The sequence below is a fragment of the Centruroides sculpturatus genome, unplaced genomic scaffold, assembly GCF_000671375.1.
Source record: "Centruroides sculpturatus isolate CEXI.00-Female unplaced genomic scaffold, Cexi_2.0 scaffold331, whole genome shotgun sequence".
In the NCBI taxonomy this organism is placed as follows: Eukaryota; Metazoa; Arthropoda; class Arachnida; order Scorpiones; family Buthidae; genus Centruroides; species Centruroides sculpturatus.
Genome location: NW_019384523.1, coordinates 328,045 through 341,149, shown reverse-complemented (window position 1 = coordinate 341,149; position 13,105 = coordinate 328,045). Strand labels below are relative to the sequence as shown.

At 32.0% G+C, this 13,105-nt stretch overlaps 2 protein-coding genes across 2 annotated transcripts; one reads left to right on the top strand and one right to left on the bottom strand.

The window, feature by feature from the left end:
- LOC111622790 lies at positions 1-743 on the bottom strand. The gene has a single exon (XM_023365209.1). The coding sequence runs from the start codon at positions 658-660 to the stop codon at positions 1-3; it is 660 nt and encodes a 219-aa protein (XP_023220977.1). The 5' UTR covers positions 661-743.
- A 495-nt stretch (positions 744-1,238) lies between these two features.
- On the top strand, positions 1,239-4,644 carry LOC111622783 (FMN-dependent NADPH-azoreductase-like). Its single transcript, XM_023365205.1, has 3 exons — positions 1,239-1,480; positions 3,945-4,181; positions 4,257-4,644. Exons 1-3 carry the CDS (start codon positions 1,363-1,365, stop codon positions 4,487-4,489), a joined length of 588 nt encoding a protein of 195 aa, XP_023220973.1. The 5' UTR covers positions 1,239-1,362; the 3' UTR covers positions 4,490-4,644.
- Positions 4,645-13,105: the final 8,461 nt, after the last annotated feature.

Genomic DNA, 13,105 nt, shown 5'->3' with positions numbered 1-13,105 from the left:
TTACAGCAGCATGCCGTCTGAGTCAGACGGCATGCTGCTGTATTCACAAATTGCATCAGCATTGCACTCTTTAAGTGGTACTAAATCTAAAAAAGTTGTGGTTATGCATTTTCTATTTTGAGAGTAATATCTAATTACAATACCTAAAAGCTTGGAAACTGAAATGTCATTACTTTCGTCAATTAGTAAACTATAGTTGCTATCACCTATATCAACTATTAAATTTTCTTTAAAATGTGGTGCTAAAACATTTGAAATTATGGCTGAACATTTTGTTCGTCCAAGAGTCAGATTATTACAACTTTTGCTATCTGAAAAATTTGTTGTACAGAATTTAGTTAGTTTGTCTACATGACTAATAGGACAACTTTCTGCTATAAAAAGCGCCATATTTCCCTCTGTTCTATGAACATTTGAACTTTTCATAAATGGAAGAATATTTGCACTCCGCTGAATGCTAAACGATGGCTCGGCTTTTATATGTTTTTGAGTTTTCCTATGCTTTTCTAAATCACTTACTTTTGCTATCAAAATGCAGTTACAATATTTACAGCGACACTTTGTATTTTCTCCTTCTATTTTCTGCAACCAGTTTTTAAACCTATCGTCACGAAGCCATTCTATTCGAAATTTTTGAGTGTATTTTCTTTCATTTGACATTTTCACTGATGTCAGGGTAATAAATAATAAATTGCAATACCAATAAATAATAGTAAATAATATTATCACAAAATGACACTATATTAATGCACTTGGTTACTCACGATGCGGGATAGGTAACTTATATAAGGATTCCGAAATTTTGAATGGAGATCACTGTCAATTTTCTTAAAGTTTGATAAACTATTTGAATCAGGATTGGACCTGTTACCGATAGTCGCGACGATAATACCCACTAAGCTCCGTCCCCTTTAAAAATATTTACCATATTTGGTCATGATATGAAAACTTGAGCTCTGATTAGTGTTGCCACTTATTAAAAATAAGATTTGCGACTCATGCACATAATTATTGCACATTAAAGATAATATAAATTAATAAATTTATTAAATTTTTTGATTTCTTGGAAAATCTCTAAAATGTAGCTAAATTTACTAAAATATCTCTAAGAAAAATCTCCGTCGCTAAATTTCAAAAAAAAAAGGGTGCTAACTAAAGCAAAAACTCGCCAAATATAGCGACTTTTTCGCTAAATTGGCACCGTCTGACCTAGTGACTCATTCTAACGCTCTCTATCGGTCAGAGTTGGCACTTTGCAGATTATGTAATCGTACCTGTAACAACGTCAGCGATGTGCCAACGTTGTGTCCAGTCACATCGTCTCAGCAGTAACAGGCAAAAGTGTGATTATAGTCGTATGAAATGGGTTACAAGTTAATTTTGTTTCTAGGTAGTGTGAGAGAGGGGCGTAATGTTGCACGAATTGCTCCTTTCATTAAAAAAAATCTTGAAGAGCGAGGCCATAATATCACCGTTTTCGGTAAGTTTTAATTAATTAAGTCCTGAAAATATAAAATTTAATAAACGAAATTTTTATTTTATAAAATCAAATTTGACATATAAACAGTTATATAGGGTGTATAATAGTAAAATAGATGACGTCTCTCGATAAAATTTACCTTTCTCTACGTACAAATTGATGCTGTTTTAATAATCAAAGATTGTATTTCGTAATAAGTCGTTTGATTATTTGTATAATAATTTGTGAGCAAAATAAATAAAGTTTTCTATCAACTACACATTTGTATCGCAATATATAGTCTACTAATTAATTAACTGACATTAATATGATTTCCCTTCTTAAATAATTCTATTTCTATAAGATAATATTAAGCAATGGTAATCAATAAAAATAGGCCGACTTATATACTTTTGTAGATTATACTTAAAATCGATATTAAAAGAATTTTAAAAACTGGCAAGAGCTATTGCATTGTTTTCTCTGAACTCGAACAGGAGGTTAAAACCACCAGGAAATCCGCTAATTTTCAATTACACTACATAAAATTTAAATACAGTAATATAAAAGCTTAAAAGGATTAATTTATTGTTTTNGCCGCTAACCATGACACTCCCATCGGCTCCTGGTGGAGACCTCTCATGGCACGTGACCTCATACGCCAGATGCGGGAATCGATCATCCGCAACTACACCGATACCTGGTCTACCATTCTTCGGGAAAAAGGTCGGACCATCTCCGACCTTTCGCCCCTTGGATATACCACACGCCACGTCTCGCCACACGGAAACCCTATTGGCTAGACTTCGAACAGATACGGCCCCTCCCGAACAACTTCCTCTATTCTCGACGCCAATGCGCCTCGCCAGAAACTTCCGTACACTATTGGCTTGTCTGCCCGCAATACACACGGGCCCGCCAAGAGCTAAGCCGCCTTTTAACCTTGGACCTCACGATCGTTCGTAGCTTAACTCCGATATACTGGCCTCATACCGACCTTCCTCCTCGCCAACATATCGAAATCTTGGAGCGTTTTGTTCACTGTACCAACCGCTTTATCTAATTCAAGGCGGAGTGATTCGGAGAAAAAGCCAGTAGGCTAGTGTCTCCATATTAATAGGAAAGAAAAAAGAAGAAAGAACTAGCTTTTCATCTGCCTTCAGCAGGTTTTATCTTTGCAATGCTTAAATTTTTGGGAGAGAGATGATGATAAAACAAATATGATAATACAATTATCTATAAATAATTTTTGTGTACACAAGAAAGATAGATCATTTACGTGCATTTATTAATGAAAACGAAAGTAATATTTCAGTATATTTAACAATTTTTTGTCAGTTTCATTACGAGTCCCCTCTATGTCCCGGTCCATGTGCCTGTGCACTTGTTTCCTTGGCTAGTTACGTAGTATATAGAAATATTCCTGCCAAAATTCAAAACTTTTGGTTTATCCAGTCCTGATACATAATGCAAAATGGACGTCGACACACCACTTAATTTTGTAAGGTTTTTTTTTTTTTCGTTTTTGGCTACCTGGAGTATTCAGGGCTTCCGCAAGCGAGTATCAGAATGTGCACCGCATGCGGCCTCGGTCACCCAAGGGGCGCCAAAAGACATTCTTAATTAAGTGCCTGGTTTGAATTATGAAACGGCAAAAAGTAGAATAAATGCTACATGAAAAAGTAAAATTGCGAGTTTCAATGGTCCAAGTGTTAACTCTTTATTATATATTTATATGGATATATAGTATTGCACGATCAAGAGTGTATAATACAGGTATACCTCGCCTTACGTCGGTAATTGGTTCCAGGAAAACGACGTAAGTCGAATTTACTTGTCTCCGAATCTACTTGTCACTAGGCTAAACCATAAATTACTATTCCCGGTTCTGTATTTTATTTATTAATGCATTTTTAATAATATATGGTTAATAAAAATCTATTTTAAGCTTACAAACAAATAAATTTTAGTTTTTAATATAGTACAGAAAAAAGTAATCTAAATTTACGAATGCATGTACTGTAAATACAGTACATACTTGTAAATGTATATATTTTAATATGATTTTATGTGCTTTAAACGCTTTTCTAGTGATATTACGACTTCAATATTTGTGGCGGACAGACGTAAAGTCGAATAAAATGACTTAAACTTGATTTTTATTTTTCCATATACTTTTTTGACAAACGACGTATAATCGGGAACGACGTAACTCGAAACGACGCAAGTCGAGGTATGCCTGTACTCTTGTGACTCTGATGATGAGTTTCTCGGCTAGCGATTGATAAATTTGTAGGGACTAGCTTATATCAACGTTGCAAGATGTTCGTACTATTCAAATTCAATATCAGTGTGTCAAATTTTGACTGATCACTACACTTTCTTCTGCTATAGAATAACAGAGAGATAATAGTTCGTTGTCATTCTTTTCTATTATTGGAAACTTTTTTTTCAATTTTTTAAAACGATAATTACATAATTTCAGATCCTATCGAAATGGAATTTCCAATGTTGAAAAAACCATTGCACTTTTACGCTCCAAACGAGACCCCTCCAGATTGGTTAGTAAAATATAATAAAATCGTTGAAGATGCAGATGGATACGTAGCTATTACGGCCGAATATAATAGATGTATTGCTCCTGCATTAGCCAACATGATGGACCATTTTCCTATTAAATCCTTCAAGTGCAAACCATGCAGCATTGTCTGTTATTCAATGGGTAATTTGTATTTTTTTTATTAAAATATATTTCCTTTATAAATTTTGTTACATTAAACGTCTGTCTGTATTTAAGGTCCTTTCGGCGGAACTCAAGCGGCAATGCAATTAAGATACTTCTTAGGTGAACTAGGAATGGTGACTCCGCAGTTCATATTCGCTACTCCTTTCGTTCATCAAGCATTTAAAGAGGACGGCACTCCGCTAACCGATAAAGCACAGACTGGTGTGGAAAAATTGGCGAAAGAGTTGGAATGGTACTGTGCTGCATTAAAGAGTCACAGAGATAAATACGGATCTGCAGAATAATTTGTTTACTTTGTAGTTTGTACTAAGCTTTTCGATACACGACACGATTCCATTGTGAGATTTGTTGAGATTATTCTTTTAAATTATCTAATCTAGATGATAGATGTGATATTCTTTTAGATGAACTTTACTATTAAAATATTATTTCACATTTATAACGTTTCTGTTAAAATCACTGCAGAATATTGAAAAAAATACATAGTTTATGATTCAAAATAGTGAAACATTTTATTGGTAAACTTTTTACGTGAAACGGTATAAACCTAGACTCCAAGGTAGATTTTTCCCAACAGATAAAGAATTGTAATAAAACAAATATAGCAAAACAAACAAATATTTTAAACTAGCTGCAAGGACCCGCTTCGCTGGGTTTTTATTTGTTCGTACATTTGTATGCAATATAGTTTTTTTTTATACAGGGTGGTCCATCGGAAACGAAACGGCAGAGTTATCGTGTTCGTCCAAGCAAATCGCTCGGACAGGTCGATTTTATTATCAAGGGGACATCTTCTGCAATAAAGTTTTTGTGATTTTGAATACAACAGACAACAAAATATTTTAAAAACTCATTCATTTTTTATTAACTAAACAAACACTTATTTCGGAAAAAAGTAACACAAACTATTAACAAACATAAAAAAACCTTTTAAGCTAAACCGCATATGCAAGGAAATAAAATATTTCCCCTTGAGAATAAAATCGACCTGTCCGAGCTATTTGCTTGGACGAACACGATAACTCTGCCGTTTCGTTTTCGTTGGCCCACCCCGTATATATAAAAGACTGTTTTTCTAAGTAATCTACCTTGTAGAATCTAGCTGCAGGGACCAGCTTCGCTGGGTTTTTATTTGTGGGCAAAAAGTAACGATAGTGAAGAATAAGATAATTACATTATAGCCAATCTTACCCGTTTTCACAGAATGCAAGAATTAGGTCCCCCGTTTCCAGACTAATTAGAGAATTTTTACGTCCAGTCAAACGAACTATTTTCAATTTGATAAATTTTCTGGAACGTTTACAATCGTTCTATAACCGAACCAATTCGAATTCGAAAATTTTTAAAATCGAAATAGAAAATCTTTCACTTTCAACCACTTTCAAACCCATATCTCCCGCACCCTTATAGCTATCGAGACGCAACCACCATAGTGCACGAATGGAGACTTGGGGCTACTACCACATACAAACACCATTCATGTGCGATGTGTAGTTTTGGCTGAAAAGTGAAATANTTTTCTGTAAATCGAATATAATATATATATATATATATATATATATATATTAACTAAATTTACGATTTTCAAGCCATTTAAATTACATCCTCGGAAGAAGTCACGAGCAAGTACGTGCAGAAATTTTTCGTGGATTTTCCAAACTGGCTGTGTCGGACATCACTCACTATTCCCATTGTGAGCGTGACCGAACCCACAATGAGTACGGAAAAAACGGATCTGTTGGTGCCCATAGGATGAAAAGAGTAAAAACCGGAAATATATACAGTAGAGCGTCGATTATCCGAAAGAATTCCAGTCGGCAAATTTAAATTTTCGCCAGTGCTATGGCGCTGCAATCTTTGGCTATGTCTTGGGCTACTCAAATATTTTACGTTTTTGATACTAAATTAACTTCTGAAGTATAATTTTTTATTGTTTTTATATTTTTCAATATATTTATTTTGTTCGTAAAAATAAAAAAATGATTTTAACGATACAGTATAATAGTCTTCGTTAGGCTTAACATCGACGAAAATTCAACGCGAAGTGACACACAACGGAGAAAAATGTCAAGATGGGATAAATTAATATATTTTTTCGTACGTAATCGGTTATCCGCAACGTCGATCTTCTGAACAACCCAGTCCCCAATTGATTCGGATAATCGACGCTCTACTGTATATAGGTGTATGTATATTCAGTGTGTCCCAGAAGTCATGATGCGGTTTCAAAAGATTATGGTGATAAAATGAAACAACAGACACATGAAGTAAGTGTCAAATAAAAAAACTCACCAAATTTTCTATCACGAAGTTAGTGCGACTGAATATCCATTCGAGTAAGCAATATGTGGATGGTTCAGAAGAAAGTAGTGTTTTCTCGCTAGCAAAATTTTCGTGTGTGATGTGGGTACGGTCATGCATTTCACGAAGAACCGCCGTAAGAAAATAACATTATAGGCAGCTGAAAGAGACCGGAAGCCTTCTGGACTACAGCATTCGGGAAGACCATCAGTTAATGATAGGTCAGTTGAAGACATTCGAAGTGGAATACCGCTTTGACGTTCTCAGATCCACCAATGGAGCTCGCATAGAATTTCAGTAAACGCGTAGTAAAAACAATTATTTGACTTCTTTAATTTACGTTTAACGCAGTGGCGTGCCGTCATTGGAAGCGGTGGATGCGCTGCTTCCCTTGTATTTTCTAAAAAATAAACACATATTAATTTTAATTATATGAAAATAATCGCACAATATATTATAACCGCATTATGTATCTTATTACAAATTTCTATACTACACGTGGAAAAAAAAAAAATAAGATTGCTATTGTATATTCGAATATTAGTGTCAGAGTGGAATCTCTGTATTGTCAGCATCCAAAAAGCCAATTTGCGCATGCGCTTTACAGAGCACCAACCTCGCGGTTTAGCTGGTGGAAGCCTAGGACCTTGGGTGGATGCTACACCTATAACGCATCCAATTCTATCCAGGACCGGTTCTGGGCTGTTAGCCGCCCGCCCGCTAGATATTTGGCCGCCCTCGCCCGATTACGTGAATCACGAGTAGATTTATAACTTAACCCAACCGATAAGAATTTACTGGTATGTTTTTTTATGATATTTCTGTATTGTTGACAGGAGTTTTAAAAAATCCATTAAAATATTTGATATATTTATTCCGCTCTCCGATTTTATATTACTAACGGATTTCAATGTTAAACCAGTGATATTACGATTTCGTAAGTTTCATCTCTAAGGGGATGTAGAAAAAAACGTACAATTCTTGTATAATGTTAAAAAATTAACCGTTACTTCGACAGCGTCATTTACGACTAAATTTAATGAATGAGAGAGATGCACGAGGTACAGAAAAGCTCTAGAATTTATTTTCCTTAAATTTATGATTTATGTATCCATTTGTCATAAAAATTTGTCTTTCCACTTTTTCCCGAGACTACAAATATTCGAGTACAAAGTAACTGGTTTCGACTTATTTCTACTTAAGAAGTAGTTAAATAATCAAGCGATTAGGGAATTGGGGACGATGATGAAAAACCCTGATGAAAGAGCCGAAATTTTACTTAAACAAAAGCTTAACCGAACCATCTCTAGCCGAGTACAGTGGAGACTGATTTCTTCGTATTATTAATGTGGAGGTAATGGATGGCCGCCATCGGTTAGACGAAATCTGGCCGTCTTTTTCCATCCATTTACATCTCCACAAAGACTGTCTTTATCAGAAGGCTGTAAACGTGAATTAGTTAAGTCCACGACCACGTTTTAAACTAAAACAACATTTATTTACAACAATCCTCGAGTACACTTGAAAGAGAGCTACACGTGCTCATGGCAGCGATCACCCGACAAGAAGAAGAAGCAACAATACCCAGAATTCTCTCTCTGGGAAAAACCCAGTTCCCGTTTTTCTATCCGGGATTCCCGGGAAACTCGTAGAGGAGTGGCGCCATCTCACCAGTCCGTGATTTGTCGCCGCAAATGTAATAAAGATAGAAATTTTTCCAGTTCAATGAGAGTGACCGAAAAGTTGTAAATTTTGGAAATTTCTGAGGACACTTGGTCCTAAAACGAATTAGTTAGAAAACAAATTACTATTAAGTTTAACATATTTAGATTTTTACAGCTATGGTGAGAAATGTTTATAATCTACAACAGTCCTGTCGCGTCCTTTGAGATATACTAGTGATGCGACAAAAGAGGTATTTGACATTGACCGGTATCGGCACCCTGCATGTATGCACGCTCTGCGACCGTCTTTGATTCTATCCATTAGCCACTCGTAGGGAGCTATTTGACTAACTTGTAAGTGCATTGTTTTAAGATTTAAAAAGTAAAGGATATTTTATATTTTTATGTATGTTTCTTTATAAAGCTATATTTAATTATAATTTTCTTTAAAAATATATTCGTACAATTGAAGAATATTTTGTACCAGGTATGTACATGTACAGTACATCCACCACACATTTTATTTCACCGAGTAAGTTTTTATTATTTTATTTATAATTGTAGCCCTTATATCATGGCTAGCGATTCAGAATGTAATTGTGATATTAAAAATGCATTTAAAGAAGTCTATGGTTTTTACTGGCTTATCGAATAAGTGATACGAATGGACCCTAGACCAGGCATGGCCAACATACGACCCGCGGGCTAGATCCGGCCCGTCTAATGAATTTATGTGGCCAACGATCAATCTTTCAATATTAGCTACTTGAGTACGAATAGCTCGATGAAAAATTCTGATGCCTAAAAAAAGAAAAAGGTCAACAATTCACTGTGCATTTAGAGTTAACTTTCCTTTACAAATATCTTAAGTACAGCGTAGAATGTTGATAAAGCATGATAATGTGAAAAATGTTTCTGTAATCTCTATGTACAATTTAGTCTCTACGGGGTGACACCACAATGAGATTTTGCACCACCTCAAAATCTTCCTACAGCAGCATCAGGTTCGGCCCGTGAAAACGTTTTCTTTCCAATTTGGTCCAGGGGCAAAAACTGTTGGCCACCCCCTGGTCTAAGTGAAAAATCAGCATTTATGCAAAAGAGCATAAGAAAGCAATTTGGTACCACTGAGAGCTTCATGCAGAAAGGAGAGATGGCAAGTCTAAACATTTAAAAATTTAATTGTAAAGTAATAAAAAATACTGTTAAACCTAGATTTTTATTTCATTCCAGCATAACTTTTTTAATGACCTATTATCAAGTCAGTTCTAGTTATCTCATTTGAAAAGAGTATTTTTTACCTAAATCATTTTATCTATTAGTGTTTCTCAACCTGTGGTCTGTCATTTCAGGATAGATTGTCTGCAGGCAGACTTAAATTAATAAAGATTTATTTGTAATTCATAATTAATATTTCCAAATTATAGCCTGATTATTTACGGAAACCATGAGAGTCTATTTAATAAAGATTAAAGCTTTATATTCAAATTGCTTTCACTCCATTTAATTATTACTAATTTTATTCAATTTTGTGAAATCATAATTGTAAATAATAACTAATTTTCATATAACACACATATCATGCATTAACAGCCTAATTTATATTTGTTTAGATGTATATCTATGCCAAAATACATTTCGAACTTGAATTATATTAGATAGTGAAAATTGCAAAGAAACGATAATTCAAAATACAAATTAAAATTCTAATGTTCTAGTTTTTAACTTCCTTTTTTCATTCTTATACTTTGTTTATAAGAATGTAAAGAAAAGATACATTTAAAAGAAAAGACAATTGAAGAGGGACCAGCAGGTTCAAAATGCATTTTGGCATAGGTATTCATCTAAACAAANAACAATTTCATAAAGTGTAATTTTCTCCCCTTGTTTTATAATGAAAGTGCTAGTGTAATTACAAGCTTATTTATTGGGATCTATCATCAGATGGTTATGTAGTTTTCTAGAAAAATAAAATTAACTTTATACTTTTTTACTGATTGAAGTATTCATTTGTATATATACAAGGAACAAATTTATATAAAATTAAAATGCAATATTAAAGATATCTCTTAATGATTTGTATATTTTGTATATAATTATGAATATATTCTTTATATTTTTAAAGCATGCTTTTAGATTTATTATATTTTAAATGGTACAGTATGTCCCAAATATTGGTAATACTTACAGTTTAAAAATGATAAATAATAATAAAAATAGGTTTAAAAAATTAGGCATACATAACAGTGATCCGTAAAATTTTTCAGACATTTTACTGGTCCTTGGGTTTAAGGTTGAGAAACATTGACCTATTAAAAATATTCCCTATTTACTATACTAATTTTCTGAACATATTGCATTAATTACACTAACCAGAGTATTCTTGTATTTCAATAAATAACGTGAAAACAATAACTCTGTCTTCCTTTACCTGCCAAATAGGCCCATGTATTGTTTTTCTAGGTAAATCTCAAACATAGAATGTTCTAGTTAAAAACAACATTATATTAATAATTCAAACCTAATACTGCATCTATAACATTGAGACAAATTTGTCTAAGGCAAAATTTCTGTCAAATAGTTGTAGTTTGGAACTAGATTTTTGTACTTTTAACTTCATAAATTAACAAAATTTATATCATTTAAAAGATAATCCCCCAAAAATGGTTTATTACCAAATCTGTAGTAATAGTCATTTAATTGTAAACACTGCAAATTTTAACTCCAATGTTCTTGAAATGTATTAGAGACAATAGGAAAAAATGGCCCCCTCTCACTGAGTTAAAGTGTACTTTTAATAGAGTTCATATTTTTTTCAATGGATTTTTATTCACTTTATTCTATTTAGCAAGTCAAGATTGTTATTCAAGGTTATCTGTAGGTTTCTCTTCATGTTAATGAAATCTGAGTTAAAAATAATCAAGCTATTTAAGATAGACTAAGATAAAATGTTTAACAACACACATTTAACATTTATTTGATTCCAATTCCATTTACATTTCCAAAAATTAACTGAGTAGATATTTTAAATGTGTGTGTTGATGCATATCATTTGTAATGGTTAACTATTATTAATTAGAAAGCTTGTTTCTGTTGTTCATAGTAAGTTTAAAGCGTGAGCCTAATATAAATTTCTAACTTATTTACTTAACTGAAAAGCTATTACTGAAAATGTATATAGAATTGTTGTGTATTTCCAGTTAATTTTCAAAAAAATTAATTAGGCCTGAAAATATACATTTTAACCATTTAAAATTGAAATTTTTATTTTTTCCTGACTCATTAATTATACTTAACAAATAAATAACAACAAAACTAGCACAATGAATACTTTTTATTGGCATAAATGGCAATGTTATTTTAACTCATAATGCAAAAATTTTTATATAACTTTTTGCAAAGGAGAATATTCCAAAGTTATTATCAAACATTCCCTAATCTTTTAAATAAACTCACAGTTCAAACATTTCAAATAATTAGCTAACTGCTTGTAAAAATAAAAAATAATAAAATATATGAAAATGGCTGTTCAACATACATGAAAATGTTTGCTTTCATACAGTTTTGTATTTTTTTGCTAGATATTGGTTCTATGTATATTAACCAGGATTATGTGAATCCATGCATAAAATTATAAGAGATTATTTATTCATGCATAGATAATTTGTATCAAAAGTATACAATCTGAAATTAATTTTTAATTTAGGTTAATGTCTCTATTACTTTCTTCATTTATATTTGCTAATCATAAATAAATATATTTTTATAGATAAAATGTGTATTATAGGCCTAATAAACTATTAAAATTAAATTCAAAATACTGTTATTTTTATAATTATTGTTTATAAAATGTGTTGTTATAGATATTTATAGTTAAATGATATTTAGCAGCAAGTAGATTTAATTTCATCTGATTATATTAATGAAATTAAAATTTAGTTAATATAGATATTTATCATTCTTTCTATATTTCTAATCATATAATTTATCTAACAAACAACCTGTTTGAACTCTTAACAGACCATCAAAATACACCTTAAGTTGCTATTGAATAGGGTGAAAACGTTAGTTTACATTTAAATAAATTATCTCAGCAACTTAAGGTGTTTCGATGGTCTGTTAATTATTTGCTGAATGAGTTTTGTTAATTTTTTGAATTCTTAGTGAGTAGAATAACTCATAAGTTCAACTTATAAATTACTGACATTACTATCTTTTATAATAATAATATGTCCTTGAAATATAATACAGCAATTATAAAAACAGGAAAACTTATCTGAAAAAAGTACAGGTAGTTATGCCAATTTCAGTACTTAAAACAGTAATGTTTTATACTCTTTGGCCATTAAATAATATATTAAAATTTTTTTATTCATAAATCTTATCATTTCCAATTATTTATGCATATAGTCATTCTGAAAAATTTAAGCAGTTCAAAATTTTAAAACTGTTTTCTTAAAGTCAATTTAAATTTCATTTTTTATCTGATGAAGCTTTTAATAACAACAATAATAGTATTCATATTTTGTCTAAATTTTATTTATTTTTGAGATATTGCATGTTATTTTGCATTCATGTTGTATATTAAACTAATATACAAGTTTTAAGTATAAATTACTCATTTGTACAGTACTATATAAAATTGAATGTATTTTACACTTCAGTATATATCTAAAGCTTCTTTTGTCAAAAACTTCTCAAACATATACTTTGATCAAAGTACCATTTTCAATATACAGGGTGTTCGGAATTCTCATTACAAACTTCTAGGACTTGTAGAGGGGATTGAGTACATAATATTTTGATTAGGAACCCATGTCCGGAAACATACTATTTCCATTTTACAACGGTATGCTGTGTTCTTTTTTGTTTTGGAATAATGTAAACACGTACAGTTTAAGTGTTAATAAAAACAAATGCCCTTAAGTGATAAAT